The sequence below is a fragment of the Mesoplodon densirostris genome, chromosome 12 (assembly GCF_025265405.1).
Source record: "Mesoplodon densirostris isolate mMesDen1 chromosome 12, mMesDen1 primary haplotype, whole genome shotgun sequence".
Taxonomy (NCBI): domain Eukaryota; kingdom Metazoa; phylum Chordata; class Mammalia; order Artiodactyla; family Ziphiidae; genus Mesoplodon; species Mesoplodon densirostris.
The window spans coordinates 18657356-18680517 of record NC_082672.1 but is presented as its reverse complement, the minus strand read 5'-3'; the positions used below and the strand labels follow the sequence as shown (position 1 = coordinate 18680517).

The window sequence follows — 23162 nt, the reverse complement described above, 5'->3', positions numbered from 1 at the left end:
AAAGATAGTAGGCTGAAGAATCTTAAGATTGCTGTTATTTTTCATTGATCCTCTTTAGCCTTCCTCTGGGACCCAGAAGATATACTGTGTTCAGACAAAATGTTGACTGAACTCCAAGAGGAATAGCATCTGTTTAATTGACCATGGCATCCCTCACTGTGTGACCTTTGGCACAGAGTTATTTGACTTCTTTGTGCTTTAGTTTCCTCATTTATGACATAGATGTGATAATAGGTCAAAAGGTTGTTGTAATGAATTAAGTGAGATAATCATGTATTCAAAACATTTCACACAGTGCCTGGTACATAATGAACTTTTTATAAACGGTTGCCCTTATTTTTATTGGGAAACCTCCAACTACCAATTGCCTTTTATTTGCTGTAGTTGTTCTATGGCAAATGTATGTGAATAGGAAAGCATAACAGCAAAACGGGGTGGGGTGGAGAACCAGAAGAAAAAACCCTATGTTTATAATACAACATAAGATGAATTGTCTAAACATTTAAACTAACAGTGCTAACTGTCTTCTGAATTATCTAATCATTTTAACAACTATTGGTTGGCAACAAAGGCAAAAGTACAGGGAATATTTTTTTTTCCTCTCTGTGTTCTACCTATTCCTGTTTTCACTCCTATTTAGTGGTAATATTTATAAGTTCCTGGTTTCTTCAGGATGGCAGTGATATTTTTCCTTTCATAGGATCAGAAATGAAAAAAGTCTGGCTCTTTTGTATGCATTTGTAGGTACTGTTAAATAGATCAATAAGATAACCTTCTGGTAACAGTCTTCTCCAACTTTCTAATTGCTTTTTTCACCTGGGATAAGATTTTCAGTAAATTAAATGAGCTCTTTTTTTTTCTCACTCCATGACTCATTTCCTTGAGATATCTCCCCAGAATTCTAGCACATAGCCAACATTGGGAGCTACTGGAACACCCCTCCCATTGAGAGCAAAATCACCCTCCATTAAGCAAGCTAGGCAGCTCTCAACATTGCCTGTTCCTAGCAAGTGTCTCGGGCAGGTGCCAGCAGAATGTGTTCTATCAGTTCATGTTGGCAAATTACCAGATTTTATTAGAAGGGCCATCCTTCCCTGCTCAGAATCTTCCACATTTTCTTCTCTTTACCTAGAAATAATTCAAAGCCGAAGGATTCCCTCTCATCCGTTATAGTTCGGCATAGATGTCACTACTTTTAAGGATATGTCTTGGCCATGTGGACTAGATTGTGTCCCTAGTAATATACTCTCAAAGAATACTGTATTTTTCCTATCTAAAACTTATACTTGTCATTAATAATGAAATTATTTGTTTAATGCATGCCTTTCCCATTAAATATTCAGACTGATGAAAGCATGACACATACCTGTCTCACTTCTAATTGTCCTAGCACAGTGTTATTGAATGTAAGGAAGAAGAAGATAGGCTGGTGTATAGAAAAGCACAGCCATGAAGACTTAGCTGTTTTCTGTTAATGATAAACTAGCTGTTACTGTTAATGTTAAAGGTAAACTGACAAAAAATGGAATCAAGATGTTGTATAATTTTTATTTTCTAATAAAGTATATATTATACCAGGGAAGACAAGATTTTTCCCTTACATAGGGAACAATGACAATTTACTTAATATTACATTTTAATAGCACTTTTATTAAAGATACGCAGCTATTCTTTACATGGCCAGTTCTTAATAAAGAGTCAAAAATTAAATGGTAAGTCAATTCTGTTGAAGCTGTTTTTTGTAAAATCTAACGTGACTCAGGTGTGAAGTCCTGCAGCCAGTGATGCTTGAGCAAAGTGATTAGAGCGTGAGCTCTTGAGCCGCACCACCTGGGTCTGAATCGCCTGTCCACTCAGGTGCTACCTTCGGCAAATCAACTAAGCTTTCTGTGCTTGTTCCTTCTCTGTAAGGTGGGAATGAGAGTAGTATCTACCTCAGAGTTGTTATGAAGATTCAACGATTTATATAAAGCACCAGGTTGAGGGGAAGCCTCTCTGTTAGGGAACCTAAAAGTGAATATGATCACGGCTAAATGTGGCAGTTTAGTTACATTTGGAGAAGCACAGCTAAGAGGTTAATTTACTCCCTTTCTTCATAACACATGCTATGACAAGCCTTTTGTGTACAGGACCAGAGAGTAAATATTTTAGGCTTTACAAGCCATATGGGTCTCTTGCAGTTATTCGGCTCTGCTACTATAGCCCCAAAGCAGCTGTAGACAATTCTTAAATGAATGAATGCAGCTGTGTTACAATAAAACTTTATTTATGGACTTGGAAATTTGAATTTCATATAATTTTCAGGTATCATTATTTTGGGTGATTTTTTGAACTATTTAAAAATGTAAAATCCATTCTTAGTTTGCAGGCCATACAAGAACAGGCAGTGGGCCATAGTTTGATACCCTTGATAGGCACACACGTATATATGCATGGTGTAGTTAAGTTAATCTTTTTTTTTTTTTTTTTTTTTTTGCGGTATGGGGGCCTCTTACTGCTGTGGCCTCTCCCGTTGAGGAGCACAGGCTCCGGATGCACAGGCTCAGTGGCCATGGCTCACGGGCCCAGCCGCTCCGCGGCATGCAGGATCCTTCCAGACCGGGGCATGAACCCGCGTCCCCTGCATCGGCAGGCGGATTCCCGACCACTGTGCCAACAGGGAAGCCAATTACGTTAATCTTTAAGGAAAAGTTGGGCTTTTGTGTTTGTTTTCCACTTACTCCCACTCCCACCCCTGGTGCCAGAATTTGTTTTCAAGTAGTTGAGTAGATATGGTGATTTCTTTAATTTTATATGTGGGCTAAAAGCTGTAGGTAAATTGATTACCTATGTAATATAAAAAACCAGATTACAGTAAAAAACTCGGGATACATTCATGATATTCATGAAAATATCTAAAGATCTGTTTCAATAATCCTCACAAACTTGCTACCCTTGAGTTTCCCCCACTGCTACCAGTGTCGTGTTTCTGATGAGAGAATCCTAACTCTCAGAAGCCCCAAAACTCCCCTGTGCACAAAGTTATTTCTCCAGAACACGGGCTCACTTTCTCTGATTTGTATCCTTCTCGACTGTAGATTGTTCTTAAATAACTATATCTGTTAACACTTGTGCTGCATCTGCTATGTGTGTGCTGCCAAAGTGCTTTACGCATATTTATTTAATCTTAGCAACAACCGCATGAGGCAGGTATTATCTCACAGATGAGGAAACTGAAGAAGAAAGGTTGAGTAACTTGCCCAAAGTCATACAGCTCATAAGCAGAAGAGCCCAGATTTAATCAAGTCTGTGCTCTTCCCTGTACGTACTCTACTACTGCCTGCTCTGTGTTCACATTAACCACCAATCCCCAAGATTACACTCATACCTGCAGATCTCCCAGCAACAACTGCTCTGCTAAAGTACTTGCTGAAACTGCAGATGAAGAAACTCACCTTCAATTCATTTACAGATATGTTGCTCAACGAGAACAATGTTTTGGGATCACAGGTTTGGTAATAGTCTTTACATCAATAAGTATGTTTGTATTTTCTCATTCATGGAGCCTCTGCTTTTCTCTGAACTCTTGCCACCAAAGCATTGTTCAGCAGATGTTCCATCTGCTCATCCATCTCAATTCTTGATAAGCCATAGCAGCAAGAAGAGAAACCACATTCAGAATCACAAGTTGTTTCCTTTTGTCTTAGCAATTCTTATATTCTTAGTTGAGACAAAAATAGCATCTTATATCTTGAACTCAAGACCCTTAGTTAGATGGCTTGGCTTTCAAGTACCAAGAAAAGAATTAGTAGATCAAGTGAACATCCATTATTTGCCAGGTATTCTGCTATGCAGTTGGAATGCATTATCTTTCATAATTCTCATAACAGCACTATGACTTGGGTACTTTTATTGTCTCCTTTTAGGATTATAGATAATGAGTCATGGAGAGCTTACTAACTTGCCTCATGAAGTAACAGAGCTGGAATTTGAACCCAGGTTGACTCCAGAGCTGGAGCTCTTAATCAGTGTACTAGTCAGTATCACAAACAGCCTGGGTTAGGATGGATTATCCTAATGATTCACAACTCACTCAGTTCACCAAGAATTGTATTCTCTTTTATATTTGCTAGTTTATCAGGTCATCTTTTTAAATTTAATATTAAATGCTACTCAATACAAGTAATCACACTAATGTGAGATGAGAGATCTGTCTGTGCCTCTAACAGGCTGGATAACTTAATGCAAGTAACCCTAGCTACTCAGGACTAGAGAGTTTCACAGATTGCTTCCAGGCTGCATATTTAATTCTAATTTGGTGATTCCCGCATTTGATTTTATGATATCCCTTTGTGGTCATGGCACTTGGTGTTATACTAACTGTTTAGGAGAAATCCACAAGCAGATTTACATTTAATTGTACCTAATGAGAAAAGACCTCTTTGAGTCCATGGACTCTTAAAATTTCACATGCATCATCAGATAACCTTCCCTGTTTTCATGTTACTTTTACCATGTTGGTCAGCACGTTTCAACCTCAAATTGGCTAATTCTCATTGTATCACTATCTTCAGAGACATTCTTATGACCCCCCCCCCCCCAGATTTATCTGTATTATATTCATTCTCTCAAAAGTTGAACATTTTCTCCCGATCTTACTCTTCAAACCTTGTACCTAACTGGGATAAATTATTGTTCACTTTCTTGATTTAAAGATAACATTTGATGTGCAGTGCCTTAACAAACACTATTATTGTATAATCCTGTGTAGCTAGAAAAGTGAGACTACTAGGTTGATAGCTCTGTCTTCTGACATCAGAATACTTCATTTAGTAGGTATATAAGTATATGCTCAAGTTTGGGTTTTTTGTCCGTGGCTTCTATCAATTTAAAGTACTAAGATTCCTCTATTTTTAAGCTTCTCTATATATTAGGTGGGGTTTTTTTGAGTTTTATTTTTATTTTTTTATACAGCAGGTTCTTATTAGTTATCCATTTTATACATATTAATGTATATATAGATAATTCATTACTGCTAAGATATAATTGATATCACATATTTAATTAAGTCTACTGATATACAAATCCATTTTTGTATCATTAGCAAGTTTTACTTCTTAATTTTATTTGAAAGTAAACGTGTATCAAGCCATTGAAATATATTTAACCAGTAGTGGTTACTAGAATGGAGGTGATGTTTCCTGAGTGTAAGACAAAGAAGCACATATAGAATGGTTCCCTGACAGCTCAGAACCCTTTAGCACCAAGGCTCCCAGCACTGGTATTTTATCCTGAAAGACACTAAAATAAAGATGTAGAAAGGAAGACTAATAGACTCTGAACAGGGGGAGAAAAAAGGAAACCCAGGATATCAGGTTCTTGAAGTGTTTGTAGGAGAGAGTAAGTAAGCATTGTATACTTCTGTAGAAAGATGGATTAGAATGATAACAGAAGAAAAATTGGGAGATATATATTGTAGGAAGGATTAATTTGTATGGGTACTTTATTAGCATCATTTCAAACATGAGCCAGGATATAGGGACATTAAATTTAAGAAAGAAAAAGAAATGGGTGGATTCACAATAGAAAATACTCATTTAGAACATGTATTTAGTGAATTCACCAGTATATATAAGTAGCAGTTATATGTCATCAAGAAGAGTAAGATGCAGGTTTTAATTTTTACTTTAAATTAGGGAAGACCGCCATATGATTAATGGCAGAAAAGAAAGAGCCTTTGGAATAGGAGACACTGAAAATGAAATAATTTTTAAATTTTTTTTTACATTATTATTTTTTAACATCTTTATTGGAGTATAATTGCTTTACAATGGTGTGTTAGTTTCTGCTTTATAACAAAGTGAATCAGCTATACATATACATATATCCCCATATCTCTTCCCTCTTGCATCTCCCTCCCACCCTCCCTATCCCACCCCTCTAGGTGGACACAAAGCATGGAGCTGATCTCCCTGTGCGATGCAACTGCTTCCCACTAGCCATCTATTTTACATTTGGTAGTGTATATATGTTCATGCCACTCTCTCACTTCGTCCTAGCTTACCCTTCCCCTTCCCCGTGTCCTCAAGTCCATTCTCTATGTCTGCATCTTTATTCCTGTCCTGCCCCTAGTTTCTTCAGAACCATTTTTCTTTTATTTTTAGATTCCATATATATGTGTTAGCATACGGTATTTGTTTTTCTCTTTCTGACTTACTTCACTCTGTATGACAGACCTCGGTCCATCCACCTCACCACAAATAATTCAATTTCATTTCTTTTTATGGCCAACTAATATTCCATTGTATATATGTGCCACATCTTCTTTATCCTTTCATCTGTTGATGGACACTTAGGTTGCTTCCAGGTCCTGGCTATTGTAAATAGAGCTGCAGTGAACCTTGTGGTACATGACTGAAAATGAAATAATTTTAGAAGAAAGTTTTAGAGTGGATTTCTCATGTTGAACCCAAAAGGTACAGAGAGAGAAGATAACTTTCTTAAATATTGAAAGCATTGTCATATGATTATATGATCCATTCTTTTGGAGAAATTTTTTGGCCACAGAACCAATAATCTTAGGATTAAGATTAGGTTTTAGGTCCTGAAATGGAACATTGAAGTAGATGACAAGAATAAAAAGTGTGGTAGAGGGGAGTGTGCTGGCTAAAGGATGCAGTGAAGCCGGGGAAATTAAATGATGGAAAACAAGAATTCTTGGCCCCTGCTGCAGTGACCAGCACATATTAAGTGCTCAGTAAAACGCTTGTCAAATGGATGAATCATAATAATATCGTGGCTTCATTTGTATAGTTTTTCTTGAGTGGCCTAGGAAGCAAAAAAATTTTCAGCATAAGCTACATTTTAACAGTACTTTAATACAAAGTGTAATGACCAATACGGAAGTGACATTAAAATTGGCAAACTATTTTCATGGTATTTCATATGAAAAATGCACTTTTTAAAAAGTTGGATTAGTCGCAAATACTGTTGTAATTCCACTATTCTAAAATATTTTTTTTCATTTGTTATTTTCCCTAAGTCTTTTTTCAAATACATATACATTTTCACTTAATTATATTCTTAGAGCATATTCAGTTTGGTATTTTTTTTTCTACTTAGTATGTCTAAAGTATTATAGTCTTTATCAATTTTTTAAATTAGTTTCAAGGCTGTGTAGTTCAGTCAGTCATACCTCCCTTTTTCTGAACATTTAGTTTTAATATTATAATCAGGTTTATAATATAATTAATACAGTAGTGAGCGTATTTCTCTTGATGTTACAGAGAATTCAACAGAAGATTTTTACTATTTTACGATTACAGTAAATTTCCAGTGGTGAAATTTTGAAGATAAAATATTTTTATAAATCTTGACAAATTGTCACATTGCTTTTTGAAAGTATACTTTAAAGAGCTGAGTATAAAATATAAGAGTTTCATCCATCTCATCAATGTGGGATGACTTTTTTTGTTTTATTAATTCACTACCTTAAAAATCAGCATTTATGCTTTAGATTTATCTTAAATTCTCTAACCATAATTTGAACTCCTAAATGACTGCTGTTAATGGAATGGCAGCCTGCTGTCATAATTGGGGTTGAAGTTAAAGTTGTTTGTATCTGCAGGCAAAGCAGCAATGATTCATAGAAACTTTCTAATTTAATTTTTTGTAAGCAATTGTCCAGCTAAGCTTTTATGTTTTGACGGGCACCAGAAATTATTCATATGCTTTTCTATAGTTTTGAATATGTATTATTTATTAAAATGTACAGCTTTATTTCAAACCTAATTGTTTTCAAAATTGTTGCTTATTTGTTCTGGCTATTCAGATATCCCCTTCTTTTACTGCCTGTAGTTGATTCATTCTACTTTACCTACTACTGAAGCTCATTCTGAGCTTTCCTTCAGTTTCTTCTTTTAGAACCATGCCTCCTCCATCTCTGACTTGGTTCTCTGGTGCATCCTTAAAGCTTTATGGATTGTTCAAGCTAATGTAAGGGTATATTTTCCATCATTATACATCCTAATCTACATTTTGTCCCATCCCTAAAATGCTTACACTTGAGATCTGTACATAGACTAAATATCTTAGTGATAGTTCACTGATTATTCTAGTACTTTTACTTAGTTGTTTATAATATATATTGATATCAGCTTATATAATTTAGATTATATTTTTCTAGAGGACGAGAATCAAATCCATGTAAGGCTTTTTCTGCAATAAATGACTTTTAATGTTCTTTTATAAACAGGCTTTGAAATCATACTTGTAACACTGTGAACCCTATATATGGTCCATTTAATCAAAAATTAATTCCATATGGCGAAGATTACATTAAAAAGTTTAGATTTCTTTTTGAGAAAAAAGAAAGCCTAATTGTTACATAGTTAAATTCTCCTATGTGTATTGATTCTAGTAAGAACCAGAGTAATACACTAATATGAATTGCTGCTATATCCTTATAAATCTTATTCATCCTAACCAATCTGTATATAAAAACTGTAACAGATTGAAATACCAAAGCATAAGTTTTGTGGAATTTGTGTGGTTAGGATAAGTCTTCTAAACTCTGTATCTTTATCTCATTAATTTACCATGTTGATGCTTACTGTTTGTTTTGCTTTCTAGTTTAACTTCACACTACACTTGATGCTCTGTCCTGCAAAGCACAGGTAGAGAAAAGTTATGTTGCCATAGACATGGCAACTTCATCATACTAGCTTTTGTTATCATCAGCTTGGGCTACAAGAGAGTACTGTAATTCTTCTAAAGTTATTAAGGTTCATGAAATATTCAGTTCATAGGAGCACTTAAGCAAATTTCTGCATCCAAGGTAGGGAAGGTGTTCTGAGATCTTTTTTCCCTTTCATAATTAATCATTACAGTCCACTTAATCACAAATTAATTCCATATGACAAAGACTGCCTTAAAAAGTTTAGATTCATGAATTCTTCTTCTGCCCTTATCTCCAAATCTGTGGATTGTAAGCCAGTCATTTAAGTGAGGATTTCACATGTTAGAGGACTGATGCTAAATAACTCTTTAAAATTCTTAAATAATTAAGGAAGACATTAAAATTTATCTAGTATGAAGAGAAATCATAGGACTTTGATAAATATCACTATACTAATGGTCAAAAGTTGATAACTTGGAAAAGAATGCTACTTTATTTCTTTGCGTTGTACAAATAGAATCCTCTTTAACAAACTCAAGCCCACTTAATACCTTTATTAATTATAATACCTTTATTAATTATAATACCCGTTTATATAATTATATAATCTCTTAATAATTACAATAACCAATTAATTGTTATAACCTTTATTAAAATGAAAACCTGTCATAGCATATTTTCTTTTGTGTGGGCTTAATTTTTAGGTGTATGCAAACAGTCCACAAACTAATCTAAGGACGCTTTACACTTTTAATTATGGAAAATCCCAAAGAACTTTTATTTATGTGGGTTTTATCTATTGATATTTACCATATTGGAAATAAAGGTTAGAATTTTAAAAATATGTATTGCTTCACTTGAAAATAATAAAAACCCTTTGCATGTTAACATAAAAATATATTTTAAAATAACTTTAAAATTCCAAAAAGAATGAGTGGAATTGTTTTATTTTGGAAAATACTGATTCAGTGAATCATTCATATCTTCTAGTGTTGACACAGTTTATTATGTAATATATTTTTTAATTGTTAATATTACCACTGATCTCATCTGGAAAGTCTTTTAAGTATTGGGAAGCTGTGAAGCTCAGCATGACAGATAAAAGTTTTCCAGACTCTTGATATTTTTACCTGAAAGCCTAGATTTTATCATTGTAACCAAATAATCTCAATTGTTTTTCTTAAAATAACAGACTCATTTGATTCATTTTTGAGAAAACAACTATCAGTTACCCAAACCTAACTAATGATAGTTTGTCAGTCATCCTTTAAGCAAAAATAATAGCAATTCAGTTCATAACTCAAACAGTAGTACAAGTGCTTTTCTAGAAATAACTGTCCAATTCAGTATACAGAAGCAATGCTTTATGTATACCTCCCATTTTCTCAGCACAGTATTAAAAAGGCATTTCTTTACATGCTACTAATAGAACCCCTTTTAATAAACTTAAGCCCAAGGGTCAAGACGAAAAATTTTTAATTAGTCATTTTACTGCTTCATCAAGGACATTTTAAAGTGAGAAAAAAACACCTCTTTAATGTGTGGCAATAAAAAAGACAAATAACTAGTGCTGTTTGGTGCCACTGCTTTGATTCATGCTGAGATGCCAGGAGTTTTATTCACCTACTGTTACTTTTGTGCCATCAGTGCAAATATCAACATAGTGAAAAGGTGAGTGATGTCTTAATATCACAATGAAAATGGTTTTGTTTTACCCTTAGTGATTTTTTGGAAAAGGTCCTGGGAACCCCTAGCAGTCACAGACCACACTCTGAGCATCACTGTTGTGTGTTATATGGGTATTTAGACGAGTTATCCAAAAGGAAATATTTTGGGATTCCATATTTTTGATACCTTAAAGGATATGTATTAAGTCCAATTACTCTTAACAATTTAACATAACAAAAATAATAAAGCATTTAACATAAAATTATATTAAAATCTTATATTTTATGCAAATACTGTAATATACAAATCCACTTTACCAAAGCTGTATTATCATTGTTAAATTGGTCAGTAAATGAACAGGAACTTGTTTAAATATGTTATGTTTCTTTGTGTTTACCCCAAACTCATACCTTTTTATCTGAATTAGCAAAAGGGTCTTAAGGTTAGTCACTAGTGAAACATGGTCTGGAGGTGGCTCCCCTAGTTCCAGAGGGTCCTCTTAAAATTGGCAAAGGTACAGATCCGAACTAGAAAGATACTGGAGTATCATCATCATCCTACTAGTAAAATACTCACTTCATTATCGTAGTGATTTATTCTTATGGTACCCAGGTGTTTCTCTGTTCACTCAAATAGTACTGTAATGAAAACTTCTCATAACTAAGCAGTAAACTTGTTCTTGGGATCAGTCTGTCTACCCAGCCAGGCCCAGCCAAAGAGTTCTGTGCTTTCTGATTGAAGTCCATAGAGTGTGAGGGGTGTGGGGCCTTGTAGTGAGATCCTTAATGACAGTAAGTTAAGGCTAAGGCAAGTAGTACCGATCTCTAGGAAGCTCCACTTCCCGTGCTCCACTACTCAAAGTGTGATGCATGAATGGTCCCAGTCTGCTAACTGGTCTGAGTGCAGAGGTAAAATACCATACTGTGTCCTGAAGGAGCTCACAATACAAATGGAAAGTAGATAAACACTGACAATTCAGTGTGGAAATGTTGAGAAGAGGGTGCTTAGGAACACAGGAAGGGTACCCAACTCGGGGGGGAGGATGAGTCAGGAAAGGGTTTTTGTAGAAGATAATGAATGTTTGGACTGAGTTTTAAAGGAGGAGCCAAAAAAATGAGGGGGAAGTGCATCTCAGGCAATGAACAACTAAATGCGATCGTAATTATATAAGCTGCAGGTTATTAAGGTGAGAACTAAAGAAATTGTGAAGATGAAATACAGGAGACCGGTTCTTGAGATCCTAACGGTGTAACAGGATATGTTTGCAAGATTTGGGGGTCATGTTATCCTTTACCACGTATTGCTTTACTCACTGTATTGCAACCATGCTGACCTTTTAGTTCCTCAGATATTCCAAGCTCATTCTCGACTTGAGGGCTTTGCAGTGGTTATTCCTGCAGCCTGGAATGTATATCCTTCTCCCCCAACCCCAAGATCTTTGAATGGCTGGCTCCTCTTCATTCTGGTTCCAGTTCATCTGTCATTACTTTAGGAGCCTTTCCTGACTGCTCTATTTTACAGTAACCCCTCCAGCCCCTCCCTTATATTCAGCACATCACTCAACCTTGTTTTATGTTCTTCACAATACTTGTCACAATGTGTTTACTGTCTGTCTAGACTAGGCATGAGAGCACCATTTTATTCTCAGGCGTACAGGTGCTCAAAAACTATTTGAGTGAATAAATGAGTAGTATTATGGAACTGAGTTGAGCAAGTTCATTATACAAATGGCTTTTTGGGTAGAAAAGATAAAGAACGTTTCACCTGGAAACACAGCTTCATCCAAAGCTGTTATCAAGGCCAGCCCAGGGAGAGTGATCAGAATCAGGAAGCATATATGCTTTCCTGAAGTGTCTAGTCTCTGAAAAATTACAATCAAAATTATAAAAAGTTCAAACCAACACCTTCCTAACCTAGATGGCTTCAAAAGTTAGAGTCTTGTATAACACCCAACAACATCATTAAAGAAATTCTTCTTAAATTCCTCTTAAAGTAAGGGAATAAAACTTAATTCACATATTACCTAGAAATAATCTAGATCCCTAGAACTTTTAATATAATTACAAATGCCAACAAAACCTTTGAATTTTTACAGTTTTCACCATCTAGGATTAAAATATTTAATTTTATTTTATCATTGTATTTAAGACTGGTTTTTTTCTTGTAAACTATTTCATTAATATTTACGCCTCAAGATTTGGGGCATTACAATGAAAAAAATACATAGCCTGTGGGATTCGTAAGTCAGATGATTCCTGCCTGGCAAACTGCACATAAAATAAGATTTTTTAAAAACAGCACATAAAATAAATAAGAAAAAAATATATATATATATGCATTTATTGCTGTATTATGGAAACCTTTATTATTATGGAAAAGAATATTACCTTGGTATTTAACCATTTATTTTTATCCATGTTTTTTTCACTGTATTTTTTTTCTCCTAAATTTAGGAAAGAAATACAGGCCATTTACAAGGCCACTGAACAAGCACATAGTTGCCTTTTGAGGACAAACCTACCTAAATACCATGCTGTTATTTAATATGTTAACAGTTTGTCCAATAAGCTGATCACCTACCCGGCAATACCTACTTGGTATCTCCATGGAAATTTTATTCTGTAGTGTAACTCAGCATCTTCCTGTTCATGGTTCTTACATTAATAATACTTTTTTTTTAAGTTGGCTATATGTAAAAACAAACTTGTCAGACTATTCTTGAAATACTACATATAAAATACCTGGCCCAGTCCTCTCACTCTATAAGAGTATATGTTGTTAGACTCTTCACCCTTCTTCTTAGTATTTTATATTCAGTTGTATGTTATATTTCAAAATACAGACGAGAAGAGATATATTCTATTTATTCACTATATGTGATGAAAAGTAGAAGAAAATTAAATATACTTTCCTGACCACAGTCAATAATCACAGTAAGCCAAGATATTAGAGCAATGAATGTATGGGTATATAGTTCTATTCAGGACAAAGTTTTAAGCTCTGGTTACTGTCACTTAGCTGAAGAACTAAGATTACCCAAAACAGTTTAACGCTGAAAAATCTAAACATTAGTAAGCTAGACAGCGGTTAACATAACATACATTTCTGTTAATTCATTCATTTACCAACGAGGCACTGTTTTGGATACAGCAGTGAACAAAGTGGACAAAAACCCTTGCCCTCATGGAGGTTACATTTTCATGAGGAAAACAGTAAGCAAAATAAATTAGCTCAATGGGTGATAATGATTATTTGATGATAATGACGATAATGCTAGATAATTCTTACTAAGGGTGGTCTGTGTGCCAGGCACTGACCCCAGTGTTTTGCAGATATTAATTAATTCAATAATTGTCTGAAAATAGATATTTATCACTCTATCTCCATGTTATAGATGCAGAAGCTAGGCATAGAGAGATTAAGCACCTTATCCAAGGTCATACAGAAAGTAAAGCCAGAGCTGAGACTTAAACAGACAGTTTAGTTCCAGAACTAGCACTTTTAACCATTACATATTATTATATACTGCTTGTACTAAGTGTGAGAGGAGGGAGATAGCTACACTGGACTTAGAGTGAGCATTATGAAACTACCTAAAAAATTGTAAATGAAGAGATTTAAGAAAATCATACATGGAACATTTTAAATCATCTATATAATGCACCATAAACAACTTCCCCACCAATAAATGGGAAGGTACATGTGGCAGATCAAGAGCTAATTTCCTTAGAATGCAAAGAACTCTTACAAACCAATTAGAAAAGAGTTACTAATCCAATAAAACATGAACAAAAAACATGAACAGGCAGGTCAAAGATAAAGAAATAAAGACCAAAACATAGGAAAGGCTATTTAGGTTTTTTTCTTTTTTGCATATTTAAATATATTTGAAAGTAGATCTAGATAAATCATTAAATTTAATAATGACTAATAGGGAGACAAGAGTTATAGGGCTAATTAGAAGTGGCAAAAAGGCAGCTGATAGATGTGCATGGAAGCTGTAGTTTGAGAGCATACCAGCCAAGGAGAGAATTAAGCCCTACAGAAAATGGTTTGAGCGACCAGTTTTCTCAAGGGTGATTTGTAGCTAGTACATTGTTGATGCATCAATGAGAAGTTAATTCATTACATACAATGGATGCCTTAGGGTATTAGCATTCTCTCTTAGAATTTCTGTTGAGAAGGTCTGGTTATTAGGATTGGAAATGATGACAGTACCTTTAAGAGACTTATCAGGAGAAACCCAGAGAGAATATTTTGAAAACTGTGAAAAAAATTGGGAAAAAAATTAGGGACCAAACAGGAGGTATGAGAGTCAAATGTGGTCAGTGTTCATTCTTACTGTAGGTTAATTTTCAGGAACTCACCTGGGTCTTACCTAATGCAATTTAAAAAGCTACATGTGAGTATTCAATTAAATGATGCATAAAAATGTTAAAATTTAAGATTTTATTATTTCACTAAAAAAATTTATGATACAGCAAGAAAATAGACTCCACTATGCTATTTGTAATCCTATCTACGTATCTTATTTCTAGGGAACCTTTTATTATTTTATCAGGAGGTTTGTCATACGATACTGTAGGAAGAAGACCTTGCTTAACAGTTATGCATGGAAAAAGTACTGCAGTGCTAGAAATGGACTATTCAATTGTTGATTTCCTGACGCTGTGTGAAACACCATACCCAAATGGTAAGCTTTGTGTCTTTAAAGTTCATTCTCTATAGATATGTTATTCAGAACAAAGACCTATATGTTATCTAAGTAGTTTCCTTATCCTATTGTGCCAGTTCTTCCATGGGAGAGATGCTGCCTTCATAACTTTGTAAATTTTATTTGAGAAGTAAATTTTGTTTTTAAACTGTATCTGTTTAATATTACATATTAGTAGTAAGTGCCTTTGAAGAATAAGCAAAACTGTCCACATTAAGAAACATTTAAAAATCCTCTAAATTACTAGTGTATTAGTTACAGTTCTCCAAAAATCAGAACCAATAGGAGATTTTAGAGAGAAAAAGAGAGCAAGAATATGAATTTATTTTAAAGGAATTGTGAAAACTTACTGCAGACTGAAAATTCAGGAAAGAGTTTGATTTGCAGTCTTGAGTCTGAATTCTGAAGGCTGGAAACTCAAGCACGTTTCTGAGTTGCCATCTTGAGGCAAATTGCATTTTTCAGAATACCTCCTGTCTTTGCTCTTCAGGCCTTCAACTGATTGGATGAGACCCACCCACATTATCTAGGATAATCTGCTTTACTCAGAATCTACTAATTTAAATGTTAGTCACATCTAAAAAATACCTTCACAGCAATATCTAGACTGGTGTTTGACCAGACAGCTGGGCACCATAGTAAAGACAAGTTAACACATGAAATTAACCATTACAACTGGCATGTTATTATTTCAAGAGGAATTTAGCTGGATCTTTTTTTACTTTATCTGAAGCTAATTGAGATATAAATATGTAATGCATTTTATAGTTAACATGCACATAGAAAATACCCAAAAAAAGAGATTATAATATTATAGTAGTACTCTAGTGGGTTCCTATGAGATCCAGTATGAGTTGTTCTTATGGGTATTAAGATTTAAATTTGGGGTTTGTTGTTCATGTCCTGCCTTGGACTTTGCAATACCATGGAAGGTACTGTGAGCTTCTTGTCTAATTCATCTTTACAGAATAAATAATTTTTTATGGGGTGTTGTATAGATTTATCTCATTTAAAGCATACTGGCCTTGCATTGTATGAAGTATAATATCAGAATGTTAAATACTTGAGAGAATGGAACAAAATAAAATAAAAACTAAGCAAGAAATGTTTGTTATCTCATTTGCTGTCCTCTCGCATATTTAAAACTATTGTCCATGCATTGTTTTCCTATTCCAGATTTTCAAGAACCATATGCTGTGGTTGTTCTACTAGAAAAGGATTTAGTACTTATAGACCTTGCACAAAATGGGTAAGAAATAAAATTTGGTGAGCAATTACTTTAGTGTGTGGTGAAAAAAAGAGTCTTTTTAGCATAGGATTGGCTGTTTCATTTCTTTGAATATGCTACATTTATATCCATAACCTAGACCTCTGTTTAGAACTACAGATAAACATTTCTCATTACCTGCCAAGTGTCTCTGTTATGTTACTCATAGAAATTTCTTGTTTAAGTCAAAATTTGTTGAATTTCTGAAATTTCATATGATTCAACTCAATACTTGGATACTCTGGGGGCACACAAAATCAGATATGTCCAAAATTCATCCCCATCACAGCTTTCCTCCAGATAAACTCTTGTAGTCTCTCCACCCATATTCACTCCTGTTGCCGTGTGTCTTGAACATTGTCAGGTAATTTTACATGCAACCCCAATCTTGTTACTCTTTTCTTTAAACCACTATAATTCTCTATTGGTTTTTTGTGTAAAAACAGTTTATCAGCCTGCTACTCTACACTGAAGGAATTAAGGGTACATTTCCAACCTGGTGCCTGTTCGCTAGAAAAACTGAATGGTGTATTAAACAAACACCACACTTCCATGTCTTTTCTTATGTAGCTCCCAACAGCTGAAACATTCCACTTGCTTCACTGCCATCAAAAATCCACATAACTTTCAAAGGCAGCCTCTTCAAGCTTTTCTTATTCTCTCTTAACCAGATATATGATATCTGATCTATAAATTCTCACCATAGCTCCTTTGCAACTTTTTGTGGTATTTCCCATATTCTGCTTGTTCGTACATGATAGTATGTTTACTTATAAATTTTTTGTATGGAAGAACATTGTATTACTTATTTGTATTTCCTGAGAGATAATCATTAAATATGGTTTTAAATGAGTTTACCCATTCAATATTTCAGTGTTTCTCAACTGGGGGCAATTTTGCCCCCCAAGAGATATTTGGCAATGTCTGTGTAGACATCTTCTGTTGTGGGGAGGGGTGCTACTGGCATCTAGTGGTAGAGGACAGGGATTCTGCTAAACATCCACAATGCTCGGGACAGTCCCCATAATAAATTATCTGATCCAAAATGGGAATAGTACTGAGATAGGGAAACCCTGAAGTGTAAGTGAACAGTATTATTTACCTTACTTTAAGGCATTCCTAAATTCACATCAACTCAGTGTATGCTACCTGTAATAATGAATTTTTTTTTCTTCTTGAAAATAACAAGACCATGTGGAACAAAGGATAACTTATTATTAAATAAGTTTAAATATTTTTTAAGTTTTCATTGTTGTATTAATCATAGGTAATAATTCATTAAGTTAATATTTTTCTTTTCCTGTTGTTAAAGATATCCTATATTTGAAAATCCCTACCCTTTGAGTATACATGAATCCCCTGTTACATGTTGCGAATATTTTGCTGACTGTCCTGTGGACCTTATTCCTGCACTTTATTCTGTTGGAGCTAGACAGAAACGTCAAGGTTACAGCAAAAAGGTACTGAACATGAGTTTTAGTAATTACTGTTACATTTCAGCATTTTATATTTATCACCTTGGAGTGGTTGATAATGATACCTTTTCTAGAGAAATTAAAATCCTTTTTGAATATGAAATACGTTGTTTACTCTTGTCATAGATGTATTATGAAGATATATAGTATCCTTGGAAATTGCTTTATACAATAATCTTTTCTTATAGGAATGGCCCATTAATGGAGGCAATTGGGGCTTGGGTGCTCAAAGCTACTCAGAAATAATTATTACAGGGTAAGTAAAAGTCCATTTTCACCTAATGAATCAATAATAACTAAATATGATTAAGACTACATGAAAATTAATTGGGCAGGTAGTGCTTGCAGTAACATAATAAGAAATAAGTTATTGTATAGAACCTGCCAGTTTACCCTAAATTTTACCTTTTTTCTCATTTTGGTGACTATCTTTTTAAGTAACAATATATTTAACTTCAAAGAGAGAAATAATGTAATTTTTTTTTCTTCAACACATACTTAACTCATTTGCTTTTCACAGGCACGCTGACGGATCAGTTAAGTTCTGGGATGCTTCTGCGAGTAAGTATTCTGAATCGTGTTTGTTACATGCCCTACAATCATTGCTTTTATATAGCCTGTTTTGTAATGATTGCCTAACCAACATTTAATTTGAAATTTAGAGACTATAAATTTAATACCTGATTTATCAAATATATGAGTTTAGAATTTATAATAGATAAAGACATTTTAAGGATGTTAATTAGTAAGTCAAGAATAATTTTCAGCAGAAATACCCAAGTCCTTTCTTCAGTATTTCTTCAAACCTTCTCTTCCTAACTCAGAGATAGGAAAAGTGGGAATATGTTTCAAATCAACAGAAATCTGCTGAATAATTTTAGTGCCTGATTCTAAACTTATGTCACAAAAATTTGTGTTGTCTTTGCAAAATATATATGTTCGCTACATTATCAATAAAGGAAGAATGCTTTGAATGAATAATGTTTGCAATTAGAATCCAGTTAACTGAGGGTATATTATGTTTCACCATATAGAAGTGTTAGATAATATTGGTACCTTTCAGAGAGAAAATATGTAGAAAATAAATCTGCAAAGCAAAATATGTGCCTTATTATTTTTATTATATTTATGCAATTTTTTTTACAAAATCTTTTTGTTACCCTTTTTTTCAGATAATTTAAATTCATCATAATGGTGATTTTTTTTTCTTTTTAATGAATACAATGAGTACACCTTTTTTTGGTCAGTGAGTACAGTGAATGCATTATGTAAAAGAATAGTAGAGAAATGTAGATCTAGGAATAAAACTGTGGTTCAAAAAATATAGTTTATTTTCCTTACATGGTATGACTGATTAAATATTACCTGATATTTGTTCTTTTTATATTAAGAAATCATATTTTATCTTTTTTTTAGTAAATCTACAAGTATTATATAAATTAAAGACGTCTAAAGTATTTGAAAAGTCAAGAAATAAAGATGACAAGCCAAACACAGACATTGTAGATGAAGATCCGTATGCCATTCAGATCATCTCCTGGTGTCCAGAAAGTCGAATGTTGTGCATAGCTGGAGTTTCAGCTCATGTCATTATTTATAGATTCAGCAAACAAGAAGTGATTACAGAAGTCATTCCGGTAGTAGTCTCTTAATTAGTTTCAATGTCAGATGTCTGACATCTTAAAGTTTTAGAATTATTTAGGAGGTTCTTTGCAGTCAGTTTTAAAACACCTCAGTATTTACATTGCCATCTGTCTCCTGTGACAAAAAGTCATATTTCTTTGTATATCTTCTTACTGAACATTTAAATCTTTAAATATATTCTGTTTCATTTAAGGAAAGCTAATATAAGTATGAGCATACTCTAATTTAGTATTAACATGAGTGCCATAAATTCTAAAATCATAATGCATGTGTGCATGTACTTGCACACATTCACACGATCATTTTTAAAAAGCTGAGTCAGGAACCTTTTTTCCTTTGCTAAATCCTTACCTTTAGAAAGCTCACTAAGTTTTTCCTTTAAAAGTGTTCTTTCCACTGTAGTGTACGTGTGTGTATGTATAAACTGTTATAAAATGAACAGTAATTATTAGGAGAGGCTAAACTTTTTACTTTTACAACAGATGCTTGAAGTTCGACTGTTATATGAGATAAGTGATGTGGAATCTCCAGAGGGTGAACAGGCACCACCTTTGCCAACGCCAGTTGGGAGTGCCAATCCTCAGCCCGTTCCTCCTCAGTCTCATCCTTCTACCAGTAGCAGTTCATCTGATGGGCTTCGTGATAATGTCCCTTGTTTGAAGTAAGTTATCTAAAAATACGGGTGTTTTGGAAGTTATCTTTTAATTTAGATAAATTGTAAGCATTCGTAAAGTGAAGTAAAATCTTCCTGTGATGGAGTAAATTGACATAACCACATCTCTTTTTGTATTTTGCCGTGGTTAATTCAACTCTTTTTTTCTGTGACACCAAGAGAAATATGATTGCATTCCATGATTTTATCCTTAAAGTACGAAGATTTGATCTCTAAACATACTGGTAGATGAGCATGGATCTTTCCTCTATATAAAGCTTCGTCTTCTAAATCCTTCATTGTTTTTTAGTCTGGATTTATATGTGGATCAAATGTATATTTAGGCTGCTTTCTTCCACTCTGAAAATTCTGTTTTTTCAGTCTTTAGAGATTCAGTTGTTGGGTAATCATTTTCTTGTCTTTTTCTGAATCTTCTCTAGCATCTCAGTATCATTATTTAAATGCCTTTATTGTGGAAATCCAGATTTGAATACATTTTGCTTTTTTACAGGAATAAATTGGACAAAGTTTATTTTTCCTTTTTTTCTGTCCAATTTATATTATTGAGTGGTTAAATTTTGTTAAGCATACTTGCCTTAAATATGGCACAGAAAGAAAAGAGGAAAGAGTTAAAATCATTGAAGGAGTTCATGAAGACTTATTAAAAGTATTAGATTTACAGAGAAGTCGGTTAGGGCAGTGACTGAAAACTGGTCGTGGAAAACGTCAGATTCAGTACAAGAGGGGGACAGAAACCAGGCTGTAGTAGGTTCAACCTGAGGCTGGTGGCAAGAAAGACAGTTTGCATTTGTTAACAGAACCGGGCTTTATACTGTTTTGGCTTTAGATCTGCTAGAATCTTTTATTGGTGAATGGTTCAGCAGTTCCTGTGGAGAATATCCATGTAATCAAAACTGCATTCACCCCAGAGATAAGGCAGATTGGTTTATGTGACAATCACTTGCAATATAAATCTATAGAAAAGTAGAGTTTGGTTTTTTTAAATCTGCTTTATATGTTTACATGAATTTGAGGTTGTGTGTTCTGTGCCAGTGGTTCTCAAACGGGGATGACTTTGCTCCTCAGAGTATGCTTGGCAATGTCTGCAGATATTATTTGTCACAACGAGAAGAAGGGGTGCTACTGGCATCTAGTGTGTAGAGGCCAGGGATGATGCAAAACATCCTACGGTGCGCAAGACAGTGCCCCCGACAAAGAATGACCCGGTTCAGAATGTCAGTAACGCCAAGGATGAGAGACTGATCTGACCTAACGAATATAAGCATTGAGGTTAAGCACCTATCAGTACATTCTCAGAAAGGTCTCAAGTTTCTCCTCCCTCTCTCCCCCCTCCCCCTCCCCCTTCCTTTCTCTCTCAGGTATATATACACACACGTCCTTTCTGCTACAATCCGGCATATGTTTAGATAGAATGAGACTTGGTAATAAAAGAATTCTACATCTTTCCCTTTTGTTACTTACTCTGTACTACTTTACTTTAAACTTAAATTTGTAAAATTTTCGTTAATGCCATTTCTTCTGATTTTAATGTGTATTTCTCCTGCTTTTTGTCAATTTAATTTTTATAAGCATATAAAGTACAATTTGTCTTTGAGGTTTATTTTGGTAACGTATTTCTGGTAACAAGTTTGAGATTTTTGTCTAAAATCCACACATTCACTAGTGACTTTTTAAAATCATAGGCAATTTGAGTTATATTTCTTTTTTTAACCATTTTAACAGTTTTCAGGTTAATGCAGTTATTTATTAACTTCACATTGTTTTAGTCCACAATCTCAAAAGCCAATTTTTAAAAGTCAGAAATATAGCTAAATGGATGTGAAAATAACTAATACTTAGATGTTTTTTGTTTGTTTTTATACAAAATGTTTTTGTACATAATTGGGTTGGGGAGTTTTGTTTTTTTTTTCCTATTGAAGTCTAGTTGATTTACAATGTTGTGTTAATTTCTGCTGTATGGCAAAATGATTCAGTTATACATACATATATATGTATTCTTTTTTAAATATGTTTTTCCATTATGGTTTATCATAGGATATTGAATATAGTTCCCTGTACTATACAGTAGGACCCTGTTGTTTATCCATTCTATATAGAAGAGCTTACATCTGCTAACCTCAGCCTCCCACTCCCTCCCTCCCTGTACGTAATTGTTTTTCTGAAGAAACATTTTAAAAACAGCTATTCAATTTACTTCTTTTACCAATAAAATGTTGGTTTTATTTAAGTATTTTAGTTGTGCTTTTGCAGGGTATTAGTCCAAACCTACAAATTATTTTGAAACTGCAAAGCCTCCAGACGTTATTTTGACATTTAAAATACATTTGTACAAATTACAGAGCTTTTTATGAAAGTTCAACCCTTTATCTTTAAAAAGTAAACAAATTAATTTGTATATATTAAAAACATTAAAATGGTAACTTGCATATAACCATTATAGACATTAAACCTAATGCCCACCCAGCCCCCATTTTGTATTTTTTAAATCTAACATATTTCTTCATTTCTTGATTCAGTTTCTAATTTTTTTACCAAGTGGGGATTTTTCAGCAAGTTTGACTTATTTTTGCTTAAGAAATTTTTTGTTCCTTCATACTAAGTAAAATAAGAATTCCATGACTTCTGTGTGTCTTCATCACTTACATCTTAAATGTGCCTGTACATGCACTTCTAAAATTATCTCTGAATGCCTGTTCCTGCTCTTGAGAATCTAATCTAATGTGCACATTAAATATGCCAGAGGGAGGGTAGACACTTCCTTGAACCTTATCTAATTCATACAGGGAGAAAATAGCACACTCAGACTCTATAGGCTGTGCTTATGTCAACAGAGGCTGTCTCTGGTGGAGGTGAAATGCTACTCAGTCTTTATTTTTGTCTTTCAAGAGGGATGGCTGTAGCCAAGCAGTGGGTGTTTCCCTGAGGGAAATCAGAACTTCTGCATCAGCCAGTGTACTGTTCTGAGTGTATTAACTTGAAGACTTTGCACAGGCAGATGTGACCGCAACTCAGTTTGTTTTAGGGGTACCCTCGGTGATTCACGTTTACTCTGAAATTTGGACAAC

The 23162-nt window shown here is 34.1% G+C and overlaps 1 protein-coding gene across 6 annotated transcripts in view; it reads left to right on the top strand.

The window, feature by feature from the left end:
* The window catches only part of STXBP5 (syntaxin binding protein 5), a 163679-nt gene that overhangs the window by 74686 nt on the left and 65831 nt on the right, over positions 1 to 23162 (top strand). For all 6 annotated transcript variants that reach the window (XM_060114516.1, XM_060114511.1, XM_060114510.1 and 3 more), the window contains exons 10-16: positions 14863 to 15017; positions 16215 to 16287; positions 17618 to 17765; positions 17969 to 18036; positions 18301 to 18341; positions 19197 to 19417; positions 19907 to 20085. In XM_060114516.1, coding sequence (XP_059970499.1) covers positions 14863 to 15017; positions 16215 to 16287; positions 17618 to 17765; positions 17969 to 18036; positions 18301 to 18341; positions 19197 to 19417; positions 19907 to 20085 — 885 coding nt within the window. The remainder of the gene's footprint in view (positions 1 to 14862; positions 15018 to 16214; positions 16288 to 17617; positions 17766 to 17968; positions 18037 to 18300; positions 18342 to 19196; positions 19418 to 19906; positions 20086 to 23162) is intronic.